General features: G+C 41.5%; 1 protein-coding gene across 3 annotated transcripts in view; it reads left to right on the forward strand.

Annotated features, from left to right (window-relative positions):
• Positions 1 to 22,773, forward strand: part of IFT81 (intraflagellar transport 81) — a 220,446-nt gene that overhangs the window by 90,346 nt on the left and 107,327 nt on the right. For all 3 annotated transcript variants that reach the window (XM_088449192.1, XM_088449193.1, XM_088449191.1), the window contains exons 9-12: positions 6,097 to 6,260; positions 10,240 to 10,332; positions 10,521 to 10,667; positions 14,627 to 14,776. In XM_088449192.1, the coding sequence (XP_088305318.1) occupies positions 6,097 to 6,260; positions 10,240 to 10,332; positions 10,521 to 10,667; positions 14,627 to 14,776 (554 nt within the window). The remainder of the gene's footprint in view (positions 1 to 6,096; positions 6,261 to 10,239; positions 10,333 to 10,520; positions 10,668 to 14,626; positions 14,777 to 22,773) is intronic.

Below are 22,773 nucleotides of genomic sequence, written 5' to 3' on the forward strand. Positions count from 1 at the left end.
ATGCAGCTTTCTGATGCCCATCCGATGGCTGACTGTGGGAGGGGGGAACACACACCACCGCTCTACATAGTAGAGCAGCGGGAGAATAGATGCCACGTGCATTCGCACGGCATCTATTCACAATGTAGGGGCAGCACTTCATCTCAGAGAGTGCTGGGCACGCCCACAGTGATGTGGATAGGAGAGCCGCAAGGCTCTGCCCCTTTCACGAAGGCTCTGCCCCCTTTTCTCTCAAAAGTATAACCATCGCAATGGTTACACTATCGAATTGTTGCGATGCGATGGCTAGTTGCCATCACATTGCATGATTTGATGTCGGTAGCCCTGGCAACCATTCGATGCTGGGCTTCCGATGTACATCCCTAACTTGTAGCTTCTTCTTCTTTTATCCCCGGCATCTCCTGGCCGCCCCTATCTCCTCCCTGTCTGACTCCCCCTTCACCTGACCATCTCCCCAAGCACATTCAGTCACATCATTCTTTATTTAACACACACATTTCAAAATACTGTCATACTGGGACTCGAACCCATCACCTCTCATAACAGTCAGACATCTTACACATAGAGTTATCTGCTCCTGCAAGGAAGCCTGTAACTGAATGTGTCAATGTGAGAGGTGCTGGGTTCAAGTCCTGGATATGACTGCTGAGAAATGTGTAATTTAAAATAAAGGATAATGTAACTGAATGACAAGGAGCTCTCAAGATAAGGGCATGACTGTTGTATAAGAGGATTCATGTCTAAATTCATTTTCTTGGAGGATTCCTAATGTATAGGTGCTCTATATATGGTACACATACGTATGTTTGTGTGTGTGGTATATATATATATATATATATATATATATAGTGTGTGTTTGTCATGTCGGATGACGCATAATACTGTAGCGTGCTTTCTCTGGGGGTCAGGGCTCGTTAGAACTTTGCGTCACAGAGGTCGGGGTGGGGGAGGATAAGGGGGCCCTCAGGGGCGTCTTAACAGAGGAGGGGTGCCCGTGCACTCCCCGTGCGGGGTCCCCTCTTCCCCCCCCGGTGGCCGACTGACGTGGCTGGCCGGCAGCCGACTGACGCAGCTGGCCAGCCACCAGAGCATTAGAAGACTCCAGGCACTAGAGTGTGCCGAGAGTCTACTGCGCATGCGTAGAACGCAGGAAACATGGCCGCGGCGGCCATTTTCCCATGTTCTGAGCAGCGCCGACACGGGACCATGGACAGGTAAGTTAAAAACAGTATAGGTGCAGGTTGTGCGGTGCCCCCCCTGGACCTGGGGGCCCGTGTGCCCCGCACACACTGCACCCATTATAGATACGCCACTGGATGCCCTGTCTGTTACAAGTGTACCCACAATTTCTGATGGCAGTCCTGCTTCCATGGATCATATATGAAAAATTATAATAGTGTCCTTTAAATTGTAGTTGTCTATTATGTCTACAAACAAAATTGTCAGCTGCACTGATCACCTGTCCCTGGTGCAGTGCTTTAAAATGGATTTGTACAGTTTTATTAGACTAGCAATTTTTTTGCTTTGAAATGTGAAATAGTTGAGTGCTATACTACTAGGAAATAATACCTATTAAGTTGTTTTTGTGTAATGCATAGCTTCACTTAAACCACTCAGTTGTGACTACAGTTGTTTTAAAAGACCACTAAAATTAATTGTTTGATGTCCACCTAATATTGCAGTTCTGTTACAAGTAAAGTATTATCTCCCTACAGCTGAGGATAGTGTCTTAATGAGTTCTCATACAGGTCAGAAGGCTGATTCCAGGAGGAGGATGCAGCGACAGCACTGTCTCTTCTCTTGTGTATGAATCAACCCATCCACACAGTGCAGCTCTGCAAGTTATGTCTGCCAAGTAGTCATTGCCAGTCTGCCTAGTTAGATAAGCCCTCCTGCTATCATGGCTGGCTGTACAGAGGAGTGAGAGAGAGTGATGGACATCCCAGTTATTTCATGTATATTATTCAACACTCTAATACACTCCCTTTTATATATAATAGCTTTAAATGCTGGGTTTCCTTGCTATTTGAAACTATGCGAGTTCAGTGGCTTGGCTACATTTGTCTTACTGCTGGATTAGTGGACAGACGGGCCTCCCCTTTTCTTCCCTCAAACCATCCACAACTTGCTGCTACAGTCCTGTTAATGCAGTGTGTGTAAAGGGGCCAGACCAAGGTTTGTGTGTAAGACTTATGGTTTAGAGCCTTTCTTATATTCTTAATGGATAGAAAAGCTAATGTAAAATCAACTTGAAAAGACGTCTGGTGTGAGTTCACAAATACCATTTTATTACCATGAGTGGTCCTGTAGATTAAAAGTGACTGACGTAAATCTTTCCTGCAGTTAATGTTAATTCAGGCATCTTTTCCCATTATAGTTATGCAGCTCGCCTAGGAAAATGATCAGAATGTAGTCTTATAATCCTACTTGCCTATAAACACAGGTTTAAGTGGTGCAGTGTACGTTTTTTATTCTACTGATGGCAGCTTGAAAAAAATGTTTTTGTAGTGTTTTCGCAATCTGTTTCTCCACTTAATGACACATCTTGCTTTTCAATATCAAAAGCTGGATTCTGGCTTGCTTGGCAATAGTGACAGAATTGGCTAATTAACTGCTTAACAAGCATATTGCAATTATTGTTATTTAACATAAAAAAGTTTTTCTTGTTCTTGAAATGATTGACTTATCTGTGTCCTACAACGATCAGTGGGAGGGATTCAGCAAAGGATGCAAGTGCTATCGCAGTTACTAACATGGTAGCAGCTGCGATAGCACGATTATGGTTATGCAGCAGGAGTCACGCCTTCTGCATGCACTACTGATCCGAGTGGCGTCCAAGGTCGAAGGCCTTGGGTAATCTGCGATCCCATCGGACAGTTGTGTAACCCACAGGTCACACAAGCCGTTCTTCGCAGATGGAACAAAGAGGCCAGGAAATCTCTGTCTGCCGAGGGAGATCCACTAAGTGGCGGGGGGCAGAGTGTAGAGTACAAAACATACAGTACATACAAATGGGGGTGGGGGCATAATACAAAATCATAGAAATGGGGGATGTACACTGCAGGACATACAGATGAAGAGAAGGTGAAGGGCATAATACAGTACATGTCGATCTTTTTTGCGGGAAGGGGGTTAGAACATAATATAGATCAACCAGGTGAGGGGGAGGGCAAAATACAGGATATACAAATTTGGGGAGCAAAATATTGGACATACAGATGAGGTCATAAGGATGGGGAGGCATGTTTGGCTCTGATGGGCACTATAAAAGGGCACGTAGGAAACACCAGGGCCTGGGGAACCTATATTTTCATGATTCATGTTTCCTCCTCATGTAAAAACTGGCTATGCTACTGCTTAGGGGGTGTTCCAGTACCATGGGAGAGCATGGTATGATGTCATTGGAGCCTGCTGGCAACTTAAGGGCAATTCAGTTCTCTGTGGTGTGTGGTGGCGATGTTTGGCTGTGCACATGCTCGAGTATTACGGTAGACTAACACCACACATATCCATCATACCCTGTATAGTCATATAAAATATCTGGTATGCACATTCTTCTGCTCTACGGTAGGAACAGTTAAGCAACAATTTGTTTTTGATTAGAGGGCAGTTATACCCATTATATCCGCATGGCAACTAAGTGAATGTTGATTGTCATAACTTGGTTCAGTTAATAAGATTGAACTCGAGTTTCAGTATAGAAGCAAATGCTTTACTATTAGCAGTGTAACTTCCCCTCATTCCCTTGTTCTTTAGAATTATGTTTCCTCAATTGAGCTGCACTTTTTCCCCCATACCAGTCAAATCCGCTTTACACCCATGCACATGTAAGCACTCAGTTGGGAAGTTATTACTTGGAAGAGAAACAAGGCATCTGGCCAAAGTCATTACTGCGTGCTGTATGTCTGCATAATTTTAACCCATGGTTATGTACAAATGGAAAACAACTTATGTGTAATGGAAATACTTCTTTGCCTACACAAGCTAAAAAAAAGTCTGGGAATAATGAATACTGCACATATTCGAAGTGTATTTCTTATTTTTAAACATTGCTGAAGTTTTTGTGACATAGCACTGTAGTATGCATGCTGGTCCTGATTCAGAGTTATAAACTATTGCTGCCGCAGCTGTGATTTCTTTCAACTAAGGATGTATGAAAATACGCTAATAGCACAGCTACTGGGACACACACCGGAGCCATCGCAGCTGTCTCCAACTGCGTACACATACACATCATCGGATGCAGATCATGCAAACATCAACTCCATGAGTGATTCTATAGTCACTCAGAATGGCCGCCATAACTGAGACGCCGAAGCCCTGTTTCCTGCATACGGGATTGCAGATGCAGGATGTGAGATGCCCCCAAATGTTTTTAGCAGACACTCCCCGTTGCCTCCCCCTAACGCTCCCTGTCTGCCAATCACACTGCGAATAAAGTCTTGCAGCATCCGACTACAGTAATGTACAGTACCTCAACACATGCGTAGTGGACTTGCGTACTTCTCTGAATCAGGCTCGTTATCCCTATAGGTGCTACATTATTTTGTGTATTTGAGAATTGTGTCTTATTCATGTTTACTAATATGATCGTTACAAAGTTAACATGAAATAAAAACACTTTGAGCTTTCCTGCCTATCATGTTTCTATTTATTATTAATTTTCCTATTTGCCCTTCTTAACCCCTGCCTCTAGTTGCCCCCCCCCCCCCCCCCCATTTTCCATAGTACTTATATGACAATGGACTTTGTGCTGTTGTTTAGTGTACCTGTCGTTTGCTCTCTGTACAGGGAGCATTTTTGTGTGCTGAACCACTATTAAGTGTACTTATTCACTGGGGCAGGCTTGGCCAACCGGTGGCTCTCTAGCTGTTGTTAAACTGGGTCTTGTAGTTTCACATCAGCTGGAGAGCCACAGGTTGGCCAGGCCTGCAGACGGAACTACTGATATCACTGAGGGCCCGATTCAGAGATGGCCGCAAATCCCATCATGACTGTGTGTTTGTATGCAGCGACTGTGCAAAAATATGCAAATGTCGCAGCCACCTGGATTTGTATTGAGACACCCACCAGCCGCTCTGCAAATCAAACAAATTGCATACAAAGACGCAGCATCGGATGCATATCAGTCGATTATCAAAGTTCTCAGTAACCCAATGGTCACGCAGAATGGGCGTCAGAACTGAGAGGCCGTAGCCTTCGCAATTGTGCACAGTATCGCAGTCGCTGGCTGAGAAATGCACCGAAAAGGGACGCAGCATGCCTGTGTTTGAGCCCCTACCCCCCGTTGCCATTCACAAACGTTCCATGTAAGTCAATCAATTTACAAATAAATCCTCTCTGCGACTCCTTCGCAAGACCATGCGCAGTGCGACTGTGACGCTTGCACAGTAGAAACAACATTGGCCATTTGTGAAAACATCAGCATTGTGTCCATCTCTGTATCAGGCCATGAGTCATACAGTGCCAACTGCCGTCTGATTTATATATTATAACATGCTTATATGTGAACAATATATATAAAAGTAAATAAAGTGTTATGCAAATAATTAATCTTTTCCCATGTATGAAGAAAACAATAAACGCTCCACCACAAATAATTACAGTCTGCATACCGAAAGTAATAATTCATCAGACTTATCAATAAATCCTTCCAAATAATCAATATTCCAACGTGATATTCACAGAAACAATTCCATTAGTCATCAGGTGTGGCACTCCAATAAACTGATATGCGTACCAGATTACACATGTAACAAGCAGCTACTTATGTCCTCAATGGATATCTGCCTTCCTTCAATATAGTTTTTTTTTATATTTCCAACAAACATCAGTTTCAGCATTCTATTATCTTACTGCATTGCATTGCAGTGGTTTACCTTGAATAGAATAGGGATATAACATAGACGGCAATTAACTGGTAAAATATGAGCCATTGACTTGTAAAACTGCCATAAAGACTCATGCCTATACAGGCATACAGTGTGTGATTGTCGAAATTATATTACCGGTATATGCACTTTTATTGAATAGTTTGAAAGCATAAAACTTTTTTTCATTTCTTTTGTATGTGCTTGTATTTGATGTCCTCTGCAGGCCTAATGAAAAGACTAGAAGAGGAAATAAAATTTAATACATATCTTGTTTCCGAAAAGCTTCCCAAAGAGCTTGAGAGCAAGAGCCAGACCCTGAGTTTCATGCAGAGAGTTGTCAATGAACAAGTCATCGAAGACTCTGATCTTAAAGAGCTTGAAACCAAGGTATGCAGGATAGGTGGTTCTACCTAATTGTCTAATGGTTCATTGCACAGGGTGCCCAGGGGCATTCCAAGGCTTTATATACTGCAGTGTCACCAAAAACTTGTCATTGAAGAAATGCCATTACATGCTTTATGTCTAAAAGTATGTTTGAAAGCATGCCATATATCCATAAGATGTTTTTCACAAAATCTTCTTTAGCTCTAATCGAAATCAAGTAGCCATTATATAACAACTGTTGCCACTAAGAAATAGTGATTTTTTTTTTTATTAACTCAAACAGAATAAAATCTGATTTAACACAAATTTTGATAAAGAGAGAAGCAAATCTGCACAGACTGTTCTCAATAAAGAACGTATAATCCCCTATATTATCAGATCAGGACAAATTAATGTCTCACTGTGGGGTGGTGCACCCGGGAATAAATTGATTACAGTTAAAGAAAAAAGAGAAAGTATTCCCATAATGGGGCACTCACAGTTCATATGTTCTGTTTAGTTATAATACTGCCATAATGTTCTTAATAAGATAGTGATTATACTGTTACACAATATTAAAAAAAATAATAATTATTTGATATATTAAAAATGAAGTCAGCGAAGTATTAATTTATAAATATTGTTATTTGCTCATATATTAAATATTTCTTAATGACATGTATGGAAACAAGTTAAAATTATTTTGCCACTAACCACCTTATCAGAATTATTAATGATCCCATATTAGGCAATAATGGTATGTGCCATTTGGATAGATGTCTGCAGATCGAAGGGCTAATAATCACTGTATATAGCTATTGAAAGTATATCTCTTTATATACCACTCTTGGCATATAGTTAGAGAATACTCTTCGCACGTAGTGCCCTGAAAATTAGTTAATGTGTAAAAGGTTTCCCCTAATGATACTCCAAGGACACATCGTATCTATAATTGCATAGCCAATATGGCAAATCCACGGGTTCTGCTTCTAACTAAAATGATACACCCAAAAATGATATAGTTGTATCCAATGCTTATTAGTTAAAGTAACAATATGCTAGTTAATATCTTTCAGTATCCACTTGTCACATTTGTTTGGGGTGCACCCGTATCTGAAGTAAATGATTAATATAGGTCTCTATATGTTGTAATATTTATCTCTTATTAACACTGGGAACAGTGTGTTTAACGACACATATTAATACCTAGAACCATATGATACGACGATCTTATACTGCTACAATATTCACATGGGTATACAGTGCATATTATATTAAACACTGTATATTTTGTGCTCTGCACCACACAATTAGTGACTAATTCCCGGCTTCCACCGGTATATTAGAAGAATTAAACAAGGGATCACTGAGGGTAACAAGTGCACGCTTTGCATAGCCCAGACGTCTAACAGACATCTATCACATTCGTTAGGTATGCTTTGTCAGTGGTTATAGCAACTTTAAAAACACACAGTGCACGCTAAAGGCCATGCACGCGTGTCTCCTGATGCGCGTTTCGCTGGATAGCTTACTCCTACTCCAACTGACATTAATAGTAGAATTGTTTTCTTACCACTGATGAGTTTCAATTTTCTCTTGTAAGAGGTTGGACACCTCTTAGTATAAAGCTGCTTACCAACTCCCATTAGTACCCATTTATCTCCGTGCACAGGGACTTCACTATTTATCTACAATTAACACAAATTTAACATTATCATAATAGAGCAGCACTAAGGCTCATTCATTCTCTCCCTCTTTCACCCCGCCTCCCCAACAAAAATCATTATTTCACATCATTCGGTTTCTCTATACCGTTTCTGTTATCCAGTATTAGGGCTTTCTCTGATCTTGTTTCTTGTCTTCCATCTCTCCCTTTTCTGTCTATTGTTTCTCTTCCCTCTTGTATTCTCTCTCTCAATCAGATTCTACTTACCATTTAACTAGCACCTTCTACAAGATAATAGCTACAGTCTGATTGGTTGCTATGGGCAACATCTCTTTCTTCCTCTTTTACTCTTTATTTATCTTTCTTTGGGGGGGGGGAGGGGAATCAATTCCCCACATCAGTGCGATATGCTGTTCCAGAATGCACATCGCTTCCTGTCAGCATCCTTTATGGCAGGGGTGGAGAACCTTCTTTCTGCCGAGGGCCATTTTGATATATATAACATTATTTGTGGGCCTGGTGCAGGCCATTCCCCCTCCGTGTGACATCACATGGGGGCTGTGCCACAATCGCCGGTGATTACAGCAGTGCCCAGACCATCCCTGTAAGGGCAGTGGCGTAACCATCTGAAGCGTCCTAAGGACACTCCAGCTGGCACTGCTGCATAGATTCTGGCTACATTGTGCCATTGTAGGCACCCTGCTAGCCAGATGAGGTTAGCAGAAAAAGCTCAGAGGGCCAGACCAAATGGTTCCGAGGGCCTTATACGGCCCCCGGGCAGGATGTTCCCCCTCCCTGCTTTATGGGGTGCGAGGGAAATTTGCAATGTCGGCAATAATGTGATTAGCTTGATATTTGCACAGCCAGGCATCACAGCGATACGTCATGGCAGTTACCACAAAATTGAATTCTATCTGTCTGTCTTTCTCTTCTTTTCTGGTCTTCTCTACTCCTTTTGTCTTCTCTCCTCTTGTCTCTGTGTTACATCTCATTCTGTGTAACTGCTAATAATCTTGATGTTATCCAGCATTAGGGCTCTCTGTTTCTGTTATCTCCTGCCTTCTCTTTCTTCTCTAGGCTTCTCTTTTTCTCTCTACTTTTCTCTGCTCTTCCTCTTCTTATGTCTTCTTTCTACTGTCCTGTTTTCTTTCTCTCTAATCTTGGATTTTCTCTTTCCCTCTGCTCTTCTATCTTCTCTCTCTACTCTTGGCTTCTCTCACACTTCTCTCATCTTCTCTCTCCTGTTCTGTCTTCTCTTTCTACTCTTGAATTTTCTCTCTCGCTCTCCTCTCCTGTCTTTTCTCTCTACTCATTCTACTGCTGCTCTCTTTCTCGCTTTTGTCTTCTCTCTCTCTACCATTGACTTATCTCTTTCTCTCCTCTCTTGTCTTCTCTCTCCTTTCTGTTCTCTCTTCTCTTGTCTCTCTTCTATTCTCTTCTCTGCTTCCCCCTTTTTTATTTCTATAACCCTCTCCCCCAAAGATTATCACTTGTCAATCTTGATCATTCTGTGTATCGCCCAATAATCTCTGTTATCCAGCATTTAGTGTCTTATGGGCATGATTCAGAGTTAGACGCTATTGCTGCTGCATCTGCGAAAAATGTAATGGGACAGTCGCGGGGACTTGTACTGAGACGTCCACCGGAAACCATCGCAACTGTGTACACATACACAGCACCAGATGGAGATAATTCGATCATCGACTCTTTGAGTGTGTCTATGGTCACTCAGAATGACCGTCGTAACTGAGCCACCTGAGCCCTGTTTCCTGCATATGGAGGATCTGGCGCGTCCCCGAAATGGTCGAAACAAGCCTGCGATTTTAACCGACACTTGCCGTTGCCTCCCTGTCACTCACACTGCGAATAAAGACTCAAAGCGTGTAACTACGGTAATGTTCCTCAACACAGATGCAGTCGCACCATTTGTGAAAACATCGGTATATTGTGTACAACTCTGAATCAGGCCCAAGGTGCGTTCTGTTCTGATCTGTGAGTGATGAGTTCATGTATATGACACCGTGAGCACTGATATGACTGCCTCACTTCCTTCACAACATGATTAGCTTTGGTTACATAGTTGGTATTGTTAGGTGCAAGTAGAAAAAGTAACATATTTCCAGCAGTTTCAGTAAAATATCTCTCCTTCTGCAGAATAATCTTTGTAATATTGAAAGAAAAAAAAAAGAATATGCAGAATGACTTCTAAGGTATCCATATGTCCTTATATAATACATTTCATAGGGCTGACATTAGTGTAAACAGATGCAGTGGTGTATTTAGGCCTACAAGCCGTTTGAAAATATAAAATAATAGTCTCTCTCTTTTTTTTTTTAGATCCAAGAAGTTAATGCAGAAATTAATCATCTGATTGAAAAGAGAATGAGAAATGATCCTATGGATGACAAATTGTCTCTTTTTCGGCAGCAGGTGTGTATATTGCTATACACCTCAAATATCTCCCCAGTCTCCTCTTCATGCCTCTAACCCTCATGCGAATCATATTCAGGATTTGAATAGACTATCTGATTGGAATAGAAAGAATATTACTTCAGTGTCTCCAAATGATACATAATTAAAACATAAAATACATGCACAATTTTTGATTGTTCACACAGGCAGCTATTATCTCCCGAAAGAAAGAAACAAAAGCTGAAGAATTACAGGAAGCTAAAGAAGAGATTGTCAACCAAGAGAGGGAAATAGCACAAAAATCCAGCCAGGCCAGGAATTCAGATGGCTCCGAAATGTTAAGAGGAGATGAGGTAAAAGCAAATTTACTTTTTCATTCTTATCTAAAGTGTATTTTTGGTTCAGTTTTCACTGTGAAATGAATGCAATGAAATAAAATAGAAATGTTTCAGCTTTATTGCTACACGAGACACAGGAAAGTGATTTATTTGGAACAATGTAAGGAGGTAATCTAGGTACGCAATGTCCGATTATTTTGATTGGGACGAGGAATGGGGAGATTTTTTTGGTAAATTGTGTCTGTGCTACACATTATGCCTTTTTTCATTAGAAGTTACCAATTTTTCCGCCACACCACACTGATTTTCCACCCACAAGGAGGATGACATGGTGACAGGAAAACAGGAAATCTAGGCAAACAGGAAATCTAGGCAGATTATTGAGAATATACACACTGCTCAATATCGGGAAATCTAGGCAGATTATTGAGAATATACACACTGCTCAATATCGGGGAATCTAGGCAGATTATTGAGAATATACACACTGCTCAATATCGGGGATTATTGAGAATATACACACTGCTCAATATCGGGGAATCTAGGCAGATTATTGAGAATATACACACTGCTCAATATCGGGGAATCTAGGCAGATTATTGAGAATATACACACTGCTCAATATCGGGGAATTGAGGCCGAGATTTTTGGTCTTGACTGACAGATTGGATAATTGCAGGAATGCGTTTGTGGATGTTTTCTAACTGTTTTATCTGTGAAACGATCGTTCATATACACAATAAATTTGTCCGATCACCGATAATTGGCAAATGGGCCCAATAATTGTATAGTGTGTACCTAGCTGTAGTTCTGTCAACTTTAGTTAAAGCATGTGCAGTATTGCTAGAATGGTGACAGTGCATTGTTATTATTGTTCTAGTAAGAATAGATTGCAGATCTATAGCATTAAACTAATCAGATTTTATGTAACTGCCCTAAGTTCCTTAAATTTTGATTTTCACCCCTCCTATCCTTGAGTCTTCCAAACATTATATATAAAACATAATGCAAGAGCACAATCATCCCAGATGCATCAGCAGGATTTCAGGCCTTGGGGGCTTGGTCAATCTAGACACCAAATCGTTCATGGTTATATGGAACCGTGACCCTTAGGGCCTGCTGCATTTATCTGGCAGTGAGTGAAAGTACAGCACGCAGCCACATACCCTGCGAATGTACAAGCTTTTACTTACCTCTTTATTTTCATAAATGTATTTAAACTCTTTCTAATAAATAAAATTAAACTGCATCATTTCTTTGCTTATAATCATATGGCATTAGTATAAATGGTATTTTACGTGAACTACAATGTGCATTTTATTCAGTGTTGGCTACATAATATGAACATAATTAACAACTATAGCAAATGTATTTGTATTAATTTGGAAGTTCCAGTTCATCATCTGCCATTTAGATAGCTGTTGAGAGTATGCATCTTCATGTTGGGAATATATATTGGATGATGACAGGAAAAGAAAAGGATGGGGCACATGTGACATGAAAGACTGGAGATAGATAGATAGATAGATAGATACATACATAGATACTATGCATTACAGCTCTTATTCCATCATGTGGCTATTAGTGGACTAGAGATACTTTAAATTGTTTCCAGGAATAATTTATCCACCATGGTCAGTTGAAACGAAGCATCCAAGAATAGAGGCTTTGTCTCCTGGTAATTGTGGTGGACGGCAGAAATGGGATGGTTACACCTCCCTACTTGTAGGTAAAATAATACATCAGTAAGTGCATGGTTTCTTCCTATGGTGATTCATGATGACTTTGGAATGTGATTATTATTAAAGCATATCATGTAAAGAGATCAGACAAGCAAACTATGTATGTTGATTAGCATTGAAGTTCATATGTCTGTTTAACTGTATGTGGCTCAAGGGTAGTACACAGAAATGAACCATTAAATTACGTTAAGTTAAACTTTTCACATATAGGAAACATGGATGTAATGAATATTCAGTGTTACCCTACATTCTCCTGCAACTTTGTTAAAAAGTAAAATTGAAATAAAGAATAAATAAATATTTTCTCACCTCTACCAATAGATAAAGCTACACACCAGTACTTTAGTGATGGCATCTGATACATGTGTAAAAGCTTACATTTCAGTCAGTTAATCTGCTTTGACAACACTCATATTTATGTATGAATCCACCAGTCAACCAAGTGCTATCCTACATAACAAGTTTGCAAGCAAGTCAGTCATACTTTGGTACAGTAGGTCAGCATGATATAATGTAAAAAAGCTCATTACACATATGGCAACCTGTTGTAAAAGGCAACAGAGAGCATTACATAAATATTTTATGAAGTTTATTAAGTAATAATAAATATGACTAGTAACACTATTTAAAAAAAAAATAATTCAGAAACTTTTAAACGAGGATGATTGTAGTTCCTAACCTCTAAGCAATTTACCCTAAAACCTAATGCTGCAGTAGCAAAGCATTGTGCGTGAGTTTATGAATCGGGCATACTGCTCTCTATCATTTTGTATAGCGGTATGCTTAACTTTGCATTTTACAAAACTGGTTATTACTTTGATCAGAGGTGTTTGCCCAGGGCTGTTTCTATAATGGGTGCAGGGTGTGCGGGGCACACCAGCCCCTGGGTCCAGGGGGGGCCCACACTGCATACCCTACACCCATATTTTTAATACTTACCACTCCGCCACCGGAGTCCCACATCGACGCCGGTATCAGCGTTGTCAAAATTGCCTGGAAAATGGCTGCCACGGCTATTTTTACGGCGTTTTGTGCATGCACAGTAGGGAAAACCCCCCAGGAAAATTACCACGGGGCCATTTACCTGGTGACCTGCATGTGCACTGTAGACTCTGGGCACACTCTAGTGCCCAGAGTTTACCGGCGTGGTGCGGCACTGCACTCAGTGCGCTGCCGGCCGGTGGAGACAGAAGAGGGAGCCCCAGACAGAGACTGCACACGGTCCTCCTCCTATCTTGAAACGCCCCTGTGTAGGCCTAAGTTTATGTTTAGATCCTAAAAACTTCTGGAACCGAACCATTATAAACAAGATTTAGATATAGTTCCTCATAGCAGAGAAGAATCTAGTTTTATTTTAGGCAAACTGCCCATTGCACGTTCATAGGACATTAATAGAATGTGTAATTATTTCCTGAGGCATGATGTTTATTTATGATATCCCTAGATTACTATTTTTAATAGAACTGTCTTTGCAACTATTAATATACACTGCTGCTATCATATCATCTATAAAATGAAACAAAAACGCAATGACTGCTAAGTGTACATTCTGTTCTGCATGTAATTGACAGCAGGGCTTTGAGATTAAAGGATCCTCTGTTAATAATATCTGTTATATTGATGCCAGCACTTTGACTGGCAGCAGATGTCATCTGAGTTCGAGGATGAGGCAAAATGCTGTTTTCATCCATCTAGTAAAATTGGACAAAGGTGTGTTTGTGCTTTGTAACTTCTCCCACACAATATATGCTTGTAGGGATTGTCATATCAGCCCAATATTGTTCCTCTTACCTGTCTATCCTCCATTTCCCCTAAACCTTTTCCGGTATTCTCATTTGCTCCTTTCTTGCCCTATGCCCCTATCTCTTTCCTTCTCTGATCACTGTATCTTACTATCCTTTCCAACAATCCATTGTTCCTATCGCACTCCTTACCTAACACTCCTAACCACCACCTGTTTAATGCCGACCATCCCTGTTCGCCTATCCAACCTTTATTCTGCCCACCCATACTCAGACCTGACCCAGACTTTCCTTGTCCATGACCCTTGTGGTGTCTAATCCACCCACTTGAGCCTTAGACTACTTCTTCTCTGCTTCCACCACTGTGGTATTCATCCTCCATTTTATTACGCACTATAATGATGGACCATAATCCACCCCATCACTGCTCATTGTCACAATGGCATCTGATCCATTCCTTTTTAACTTTAAAAATTATGTTCTTTTGTAGCTTAAACGTTATGTTAGCAAACTGCGAGGGAAGAGCTCGGTGTTTAAGAAGAAACGGCAAGAATTAGCAGAGCTTACTGCAGAATGCGGTGTTCTGCAAAGAACAGAGCAAATCCTAAAGCAACGCCATGACAGCATGCAACAACAACTGGTAAGCCGGAGGCTTCACAGATATTGCAGAAATTTGTATTTATCGACAAATATTTAGATACATTTATAAAAACGAGTATTGTTTAAAGTTGCAGATTGGTGAAATAGTCCTCTGTCTTAATTATTTTATATTAGCAAAGATGACTTGATATTTGACGAGTCTGAAATGTAATTGCTCAACCATAATGCTAACACTGAATTGCGGAAACTGTGAATGTATGAAGATTGTATTCCTGGGATGGTCTTGTGGTAACTAACACTAATGCTAAGATTTTCACAATAATGGGGGCCACTTTAGACCTAATTAAAGATAATTGCAGCTTTTATAGGCACAAAAAGACAGCCAATCCAAAGTACTCAATATTGTCTCTCAAGACCCACTTCTTCATCAAAGCCTTCCATCTGTCATCCTAAAGCTGGGCATCCACTATACAATCTTCTGTCATATCTGTACAATCTGGCTGGTTGGAATGAAAACCTGGTAATGTATGGGAGCAAATGACAGTCGATCATATGGTTTTACACACTGAAAAAAAGACAAAATTTTTTTTTCAAATTGCTTACATTGTGTGTTTTACCCAATTTGTCTGAACAACCATTATTGGCTATTTTCCATTGTTTGTTAGCAAATGGACGATTGTCATTTCCTCCCATACATTACCAGGTTTTCATTCCAAGCAGCCAGATTGGACAGATATCTGACAGAAACTTGTATAGTGCATGCCCAGCTTAACACTCTGGGCCTGATTCAGAGTTGGGAATAGAGTGAGATATCTCTCTCAACTGTGAACCTGAACAAACCATATTGCAATGCAATGGGTGTAAATACATACATTTTTTTGCATGTGGGGTAAATACTGGCTGCTTTTGCATGTAGCCCACAAATAGTGCACAGCTTTTTTATTACTCTACAATTTAGATGTCAGTTTGGAAACACTCCTCCCATATCTAAATCTCTGCACATTTTACATCTGCCCCACCTGCAGTGCAGCATGGTTTCACCAAGATGATATGTTGAGATAGATATCTCTCTCTATTCCCAACTCTGAATCAGGCCCTCTGTCCCATGCTAACTATCTACCTCTTCTGTGTCACCCCTGTCTGTCTACCCCTTCCCTTTAGAATGTAAGCTCTCCCGAGCAGGATCCTCTTCCCTTACTATTCCTTACGGCACCTAACCCTTGACTTCTGCCACCGTACTACTTATTTGAGGGTTATGACCGCTGTTGCAGCAATGCTTATATACCATGTACTTGTCCGCATTTTCTTGTATTGTAAGTCACATCTTGTTCTGCTCAATTGTGGCGCTATATAAATAAAGGATAATAATAATAATAATTGTGCAAAAATAAATAATCCAACCATTTGTCACAATTAAATTATTGCATTAGTAAAGTAGAACCATATCTGGCAGCAAATATAGCTCAGAGTCTATTTGAGTAATTATCAGATTTGCACTGAAATTTTGATAACATTCTTCTTGACAAAAATGCTCAAGTTCCAACGGGTTGGATGTTATTCATTGGTAGACATCAAAATTTAAATGTTTCCACAGATGCTCAGTTGGATTGAGATCTGGCCTTTGACTAGGCTACTTCAGGACATTAACCATTTTGTTGTTAAGCTACTTTCACTGGGAATCGGTATGAAATACAGCTGGCCGCATGGCCGGCGGTTCGATTCCCGGCAGCGGCAGCCCGACAGCGCTGGAAATCCCGATCGTCCTTGGGTAAGTATATACTAACCTAACCCCCCTAAACCTAACCCTCCTTAGGGGTGCCTAACCCTAACCCTAATCCCCCCTGTAAGTGCCTAACCCTAACCCCCCCTTCCCCGCTGCCTAAACCTAAGTCCCCCGGGGGGTGCCTAACCCTAAGTCCCCCCCCCGGGGGTGCCTAACCCTAACCCTCCCTCCCCCTAGCCTAACCATAATCCTCCTGGGGGGGTGCCTAACCCTAAGTCCCTCCCGGGTGCGCTAAACCTAACCCTCCCCCCCGCGGCTGTCCGCTAGCGGCGCCCGGCATCCCTTCGATCGGGATGCCGGGCGTCTGTCTCCCGGCGTTGGGAAAATGACAGGCGTCTAGATATAGACGCCTGTCATTTAACCCACGCCAGGATAAAGCAGTCGGGAAGCCGGCTGTCGGGATCACGTCAGCCAGTTTCCCGATTGCATACCCTTTCACTGTGGCTTTTACTTGTATGCTTTGGGTCATTGACATGTTGGAATATAAATCTTCCATGCCCAAGCACTTGCACTTGTAGTTTGCAACGAGTTTTAATTTTATTTTTTTCTAATTAATTCTAACAGTTGACTGGATTAAAAAATGTTTTAGCACATTATAGTGTCATTTGTGTTGACTAGTAGGAATAAATCGTAAAATTAAACCCAACATGGTTACATGTTTATACCCATTGTATTTGTACCTCACTGTAGGTGATGTTCAAGTAAATATTAGGAAACTTCAGTTTAGCTTGAGCTACTCAATATACTATTTTGCATGTGATTCTTTTAATATTTTTATATTAAACCTATGATTTAAGGAGAATACAGCTGACAGTATTAAGATATATTTAATATTTTCAGATGATTATCTTACACTATTGTTTCACTTTCATCAAATTTGGGGACACTGCTACCTGGAGATGTAGGGGGTGCTGTTGTAGGGGCAGGCACTTATGTTTGCAGTCTATTTCCTCTACTCTACACTCTTCCTCCAATCAGAGAAAAGCTTACAGACTAACAAGAGAACACAATAAGCAATCCAACAAGAACAACACTCAAATATAAATAGAGCAAAATAAGGTGTTAACGATAAATGCAAAAACCTTCACTTTCATTTATTAAGTAAAATTAGGAAATTTGAAGGGATTTTTTAAATCAGTCTGTGTTTCTGCAGGAACATCTCACAGACCCATCTCACCCATCTCAAGTTCCCTATTAGTGGGTGAACAATCCAACGCTTGGTGAACTCTGCTTCACAATAATAGGAAGAGCCGATATCGAAGGATCAAAAAGCAATGTCACTATGAACGCTTGGCTGCCACAAGCCAGTTATCCCTCTGGTAACTTTTCTGACACCTCCTGCTTTAAAACCCAAAAAGTCAGGAGAATCGTGAGGCCCCACTTTCACGGTCTGTGTTCATACTGAAAATCAGGATCCTGCGAGCTTTTGCCCTTCTGCTCCATGAGAGGTTTCTGTTCTCCCTGAGCTCACCTTTAGGGCACTTGCGTTATGGTTTGACAGGTGTATCGCCCAGTCCAACTCCCCACCTGCCACTGTCCCCGGAGCAGGTCTCTTTTTTGATTGCTGAAAGTTCACAATCACAGCAAGGGTCAGCCCCTTTCCATGTGGGTTTGGACCATCATAACTATGTATGCCAGACTGCAAGAATGTATTACTGGACCTTTGTGCAGGGTCTTTAGTTCCCAGACTAGGCAAAGCTTCCTATAAACATTCTCAAGCTCAGAGCGTTGCTAAATGCTGTTCTCTGCTTAATATCTAGTATGGGGCAGACCCCTTTGTGTTAAGCTATACAATGCCATGGCTTACATAAACCACCAAGAGGACACCAGCAACCTTTTGGAAATGAAGAAAACAGCCAATATTTTCCACTGGGCAGATATGTATGTCCTGGAAATATTGGTAGTCTTCATCTCAGGGGTGGAATATAATAATAACATATAACTGCCGGAATAGCGCCCTTGCCTGCATCTCATGGGCTATTATAAAAGGCCTCAAGAGTTAACTAGCTTTAATAGCATGGCTGTTGAGCCCATGATTCTTAAGGCTAAAGGGCTATCTGTGACCAGGGCCAGTAAACAAATTTCCTTGAAAAGTTACAATAGGGTGTGGAAAACCCAAGTTGGTTTGAGAGAAAAGGAATACATACTTCATCCTTTAATTTAGCACACCTTTTGTTCTTTTTATAGTCTGGCCTTGATAATGGCTTCAGATTGGCCTCTCTAAAATCCAAGTTTTTACCCTATGTATCATTTTCCAGAGGTTCAGACTTTTCTTCAAGGGGTTCTCCACATTCAACTTCACCATGTTCCACTGGTTGTCCATGGGATCTAAACTCTGTGCTTTCAGCATCGTACAAACCACTATTTGAGTTCCTTAAAATTCACCGCCTTTAAGTTCCTAACTTGAAAGGTGTCTTTTTTGCTAGCTATTGCCTTTGCAAGGGTTGTCTGAATTGGCTGCCCTATCTTGCAGGTATGGTCTTTCATAAGAACAGAGCTGTCCTGCGTACGAAGCCTTCGTTCCAGCCTAAGGTGGTGTCAGAATTCCATCTGACCCAGGATATTGCTCTCTCTGCTTTACGTGAGGAACTAGACGCAGGAAGTGAAATATCTCTTTACCTTTTAAATGTTGTTAGGGCTGTGAGATTCTATATAGACAGACCATCATCCTTGCATAGGACAGATTGCCTCCTTGTTCTTTATGCTGCGCATTAGAGAGGATAGCTGGCAGCTAAACAAATGGTGGCGAGATGAATTACGGCTGTCATCAGAGAGTCATACATCTTGGAGAAAGCTACAGTTCCAGATTCAATGTATTTGTATTCAGCCATGCCAGCTTTTTGTTGAATGTTCTGTGCACAGCTGTGACTGTGCTTGAACTCCCCAGGGGGCAGCAGTGGAATGTCCCCAAGGTTAGTCGTGTCCCCCAAAGTGGATGAAAGAGAAAAGAGGATTTCTGGACTTGACTGTTAAATTTCTTTCTCTGAATCCATTTGGGGGCACTGCATTCTCCTCCCTTATTTTACTCTGTTTGTAGTTAACTTTTTTTCTTGTTTGGCTGCTTTGTTTTGTTCTATTCTATGGGGTTTGCTAGTCTGTAAAATGTTCTCTGATTGGTGGAGGGCATTAGAGGGGAGGAGATATTCTTTTGACAAGTATTAGTTTTACATGAGTGCCTACTCATGCAACAGCACCTTCTACGCCACCAAGGTAAGGAGTGTCCCCCCAAAGTGGATTCAGAAAGATGGATTTAATGGTTAAGTCCCCAAATATAGCTTTTCTCTTCTTCCTTCATAGGGGACACAAGCACTTTGCTGGGTATAGGCTGGTGAGTAGGAGTCTGGGCACCAAATAGTTAACGCTACTTACCCATCAGCCCAGGCTTCCTCTCCCCTATGCCCCTCCCCCAACCACAGGCAACCAATTTTTTCTTTGGTGCCGGCAAGAGCAGCACAGTTTTAGCAGCGGTTCAAGCAGCTTCTTATTTTCATTTATTTTTTTTTAATTTTCACTGACTGGGCAGTACTAGGCATTCTATAGGACACCCTCACTGCCGCTCCACCAACCACACTGCCGACAACTGGTTCAGCATCTTCGGTCAGAGCTCCACAGCACAGAGTGGAGGTGCAGCAGGGAACAGGCTCAGATACAGTCCGACAACATGATGGCTGTTGCCTACAATCAGGGCGGCACTTGCAGTCGTGGCGCCATGAAGGAGGTCAGTTGCATCCTCTTTTGGGTGGAGTGGCGTCTTTTGTCCCTGTCTACAGTCTTCATCCCCGGAGTAAAATATTGGGAAGCGGACTTCCTAAGCCACCAGGACAAATGGGCGAGTGGGCTCTACATCCAGACGTCTTTCAACTCCTGGTTCCTCACTGGGACTTGCCAGGCATCGACATAATGGCGTCTCGACAAAATCACCAGCTACCGAGGTACTGCTCACACACCAGATATCCAGGTGCCTTTCTGGTGGACAACTTGGCGGGTCGATGGGCCTTCCTCAACATCCCTCCAATCTCCAGTTGAAGTTGGAAGGCACAGTGGCTCCCTATTTGGCCACAAAGGACTTGGTAGGCGGATCTTCAGGGCCTCTCCGTCAACGCTCCACTGTGTCTTCCACTGCGGCCGGATCTTCTGTCTCAGGGCCCGTGGTTCCAACCGCATCTGGTCCTTTTCGATTTGACGGGGTTTCTCTTGAGATCTAAGGGGTTCTCCAGGTTGGTCATTAACACTGTGCTCAGTTCCTGGAAACCCTCTTCTGCTAGGATTTACCACCGGGTTTGGAGGACTTACTTTAACTGGTGTTCGACCAGGAATTTTAACCCCAGGTCTTTCCTTTTTTTTATTATTTCAATGTTCTGTAAAACACGCACTCATTAAAAGTAATTACTAGGCACCAGTGACTGATAGCACTGAGAGAGATATTCTGGCATATGCTATAGAGCTTGATTACTTGGTAACTTGTGGAGTGGTTAGACAAAGTACATCACTCAAAAGTTGACAAGAAGCCAAACATAGCTTCACATACTGTGCTACAGTCAATGGATTTCCCATACTTGTCATCCAAGTAAAATTACATACTTGCTAACTGTTAGTAACTGTGTATTTTGCTACTTTGTTTTTGCATGATCATGTCTATAATGTATATACATTTGTGACGTGAATATACATACTGGGGCTATTGCAGAATTGTGGCTGCCTCTGCTTGGGTAGTATATGCTGTTTCTGAACCCGTCCTCAATGAACTGCCTACATGGAAAGGCCTCTTCCCACCCCAGATCCGCCTCTTTCATCATAATGGTTTCTGCATCTAAATTGCATATGACTGGATAGCTACTCTCCTGGGCATGCACAGTGCGATATCATTGATGAGATACACAAACGTGTGTGCATTCACTATGTGTGTGTGTGTATATATATATATATATATATATATATATATATATATATACAGGTCCATAAATATTGGGACATTGACAGAATTTTCAGATTTTGGCCTCTATTCACCACCACAATGGCTTTGAAATGAAACAAACAAGATGTGATTTAACTGCAGACTTTCAGATTTAATTTGAGGGTAATTACATCCAAATCAGGTGAACGGTGTAGGAATTACAACGTTTTCTATATGTGCCTCCCACTTTTTAAGGGGCCAAAAGTAATGGGACAAACTAAACAATCCTAAATCTAACTTTCACTTTTTAATACTTTGTTGCAAATCCTTTGCAGGCAATTACAGCCTGAAGTCTGGAACGCATAGACATCACCAGACGCTGGGTTTCATCCCTGGTGATGCTCTGCCAGGCCTCTACTGCAAATGTCTTCAGTTCCTGCTTGTTCTTGGGGCATTTTCCCTTCAGTTTTGCCTTCATCAAGTGAAATGCATGCTCAAAGGATTCAGGTCAGGGGATTGACTTGGCCATTTCATAACATTCCACTTTTTAGCCTTAACAAACTCTTTGGTTGCTTTTGCAGTATGCTTTGGGTCATTGTCCATCTGCACTGTGAAGCGCCATCCAATGAGTTCTGAAGCATTTGACTGAATATAAGCAAATGATAGTGCCCGAAACACTTCAGAATTCATTCTGCTGCTTTTGTCAGCAGTCACATCATCAATAAATACAAGGGAACCAGTTCCATTGGCAGCCATAAATGCCCACGCCATGACACTACCACCACCATGCTTCACTGATGAGGTGGTATGTTTTGGATCATAAGCAGTTCCTTTCCTTCTCCGTACTCTTCTCTTCCCATCACTCTGGTACAAGTTGATCTTTGTCTCATCTCATAGGATGTTGTTCCAGAACTGTAATGGCTTTTTTAGATGTTGTTTGGCAAACTCTAGTCTGGTCTTCCTGTTTTTGTGGCCCACCAATGGTTTGCATCTTGTGGTGAACCCTCTATATTCACTCTTGTGAAGCCTTCTCTTGATTGTTGACTTTGACACATATACAACTACCTCCTGGAGAGTGTTCTTGATTTGGCCAACTGTTGTGAAGGGGTTTTTCTTCACCAGGGAAATAATTCTTCTGTCATCCACCACAGTTGTTTTCCATGGTCTTACGGGTCTTTTGGTGTTGCTGAGCTCTCCAGTGCGTTCTTTCTTTTTAAGAATGTTCCAAACAGTTGATTTGGCCACACCTAATGTTTTTGCTATCTCTCTGATGGGTTTGTTTTGATTTTCCAGCCTAATGATAGCTTGCTTCACTGATAGTGACAGCACCGTTCACCCGATTTGGATGTAATTACCCACA

The sequence above is a fragment of the Taudactylus pleione genome, unplaced genomic scaffold (assembly GCF_031769625.1).
Source record: "Taudactylus pleione unplaced genomic scaffold, aTauple2 ptg000479l, whole genome shotgun sequence".
In the NCBI taxonomy this organism is placed as follows: domain Eukaryota; kingdom Metazoa; phylum Chordata; class Amphibia; order Anura; family Myobatrachidae; genus Taudactylus; species Taudactylus pleione.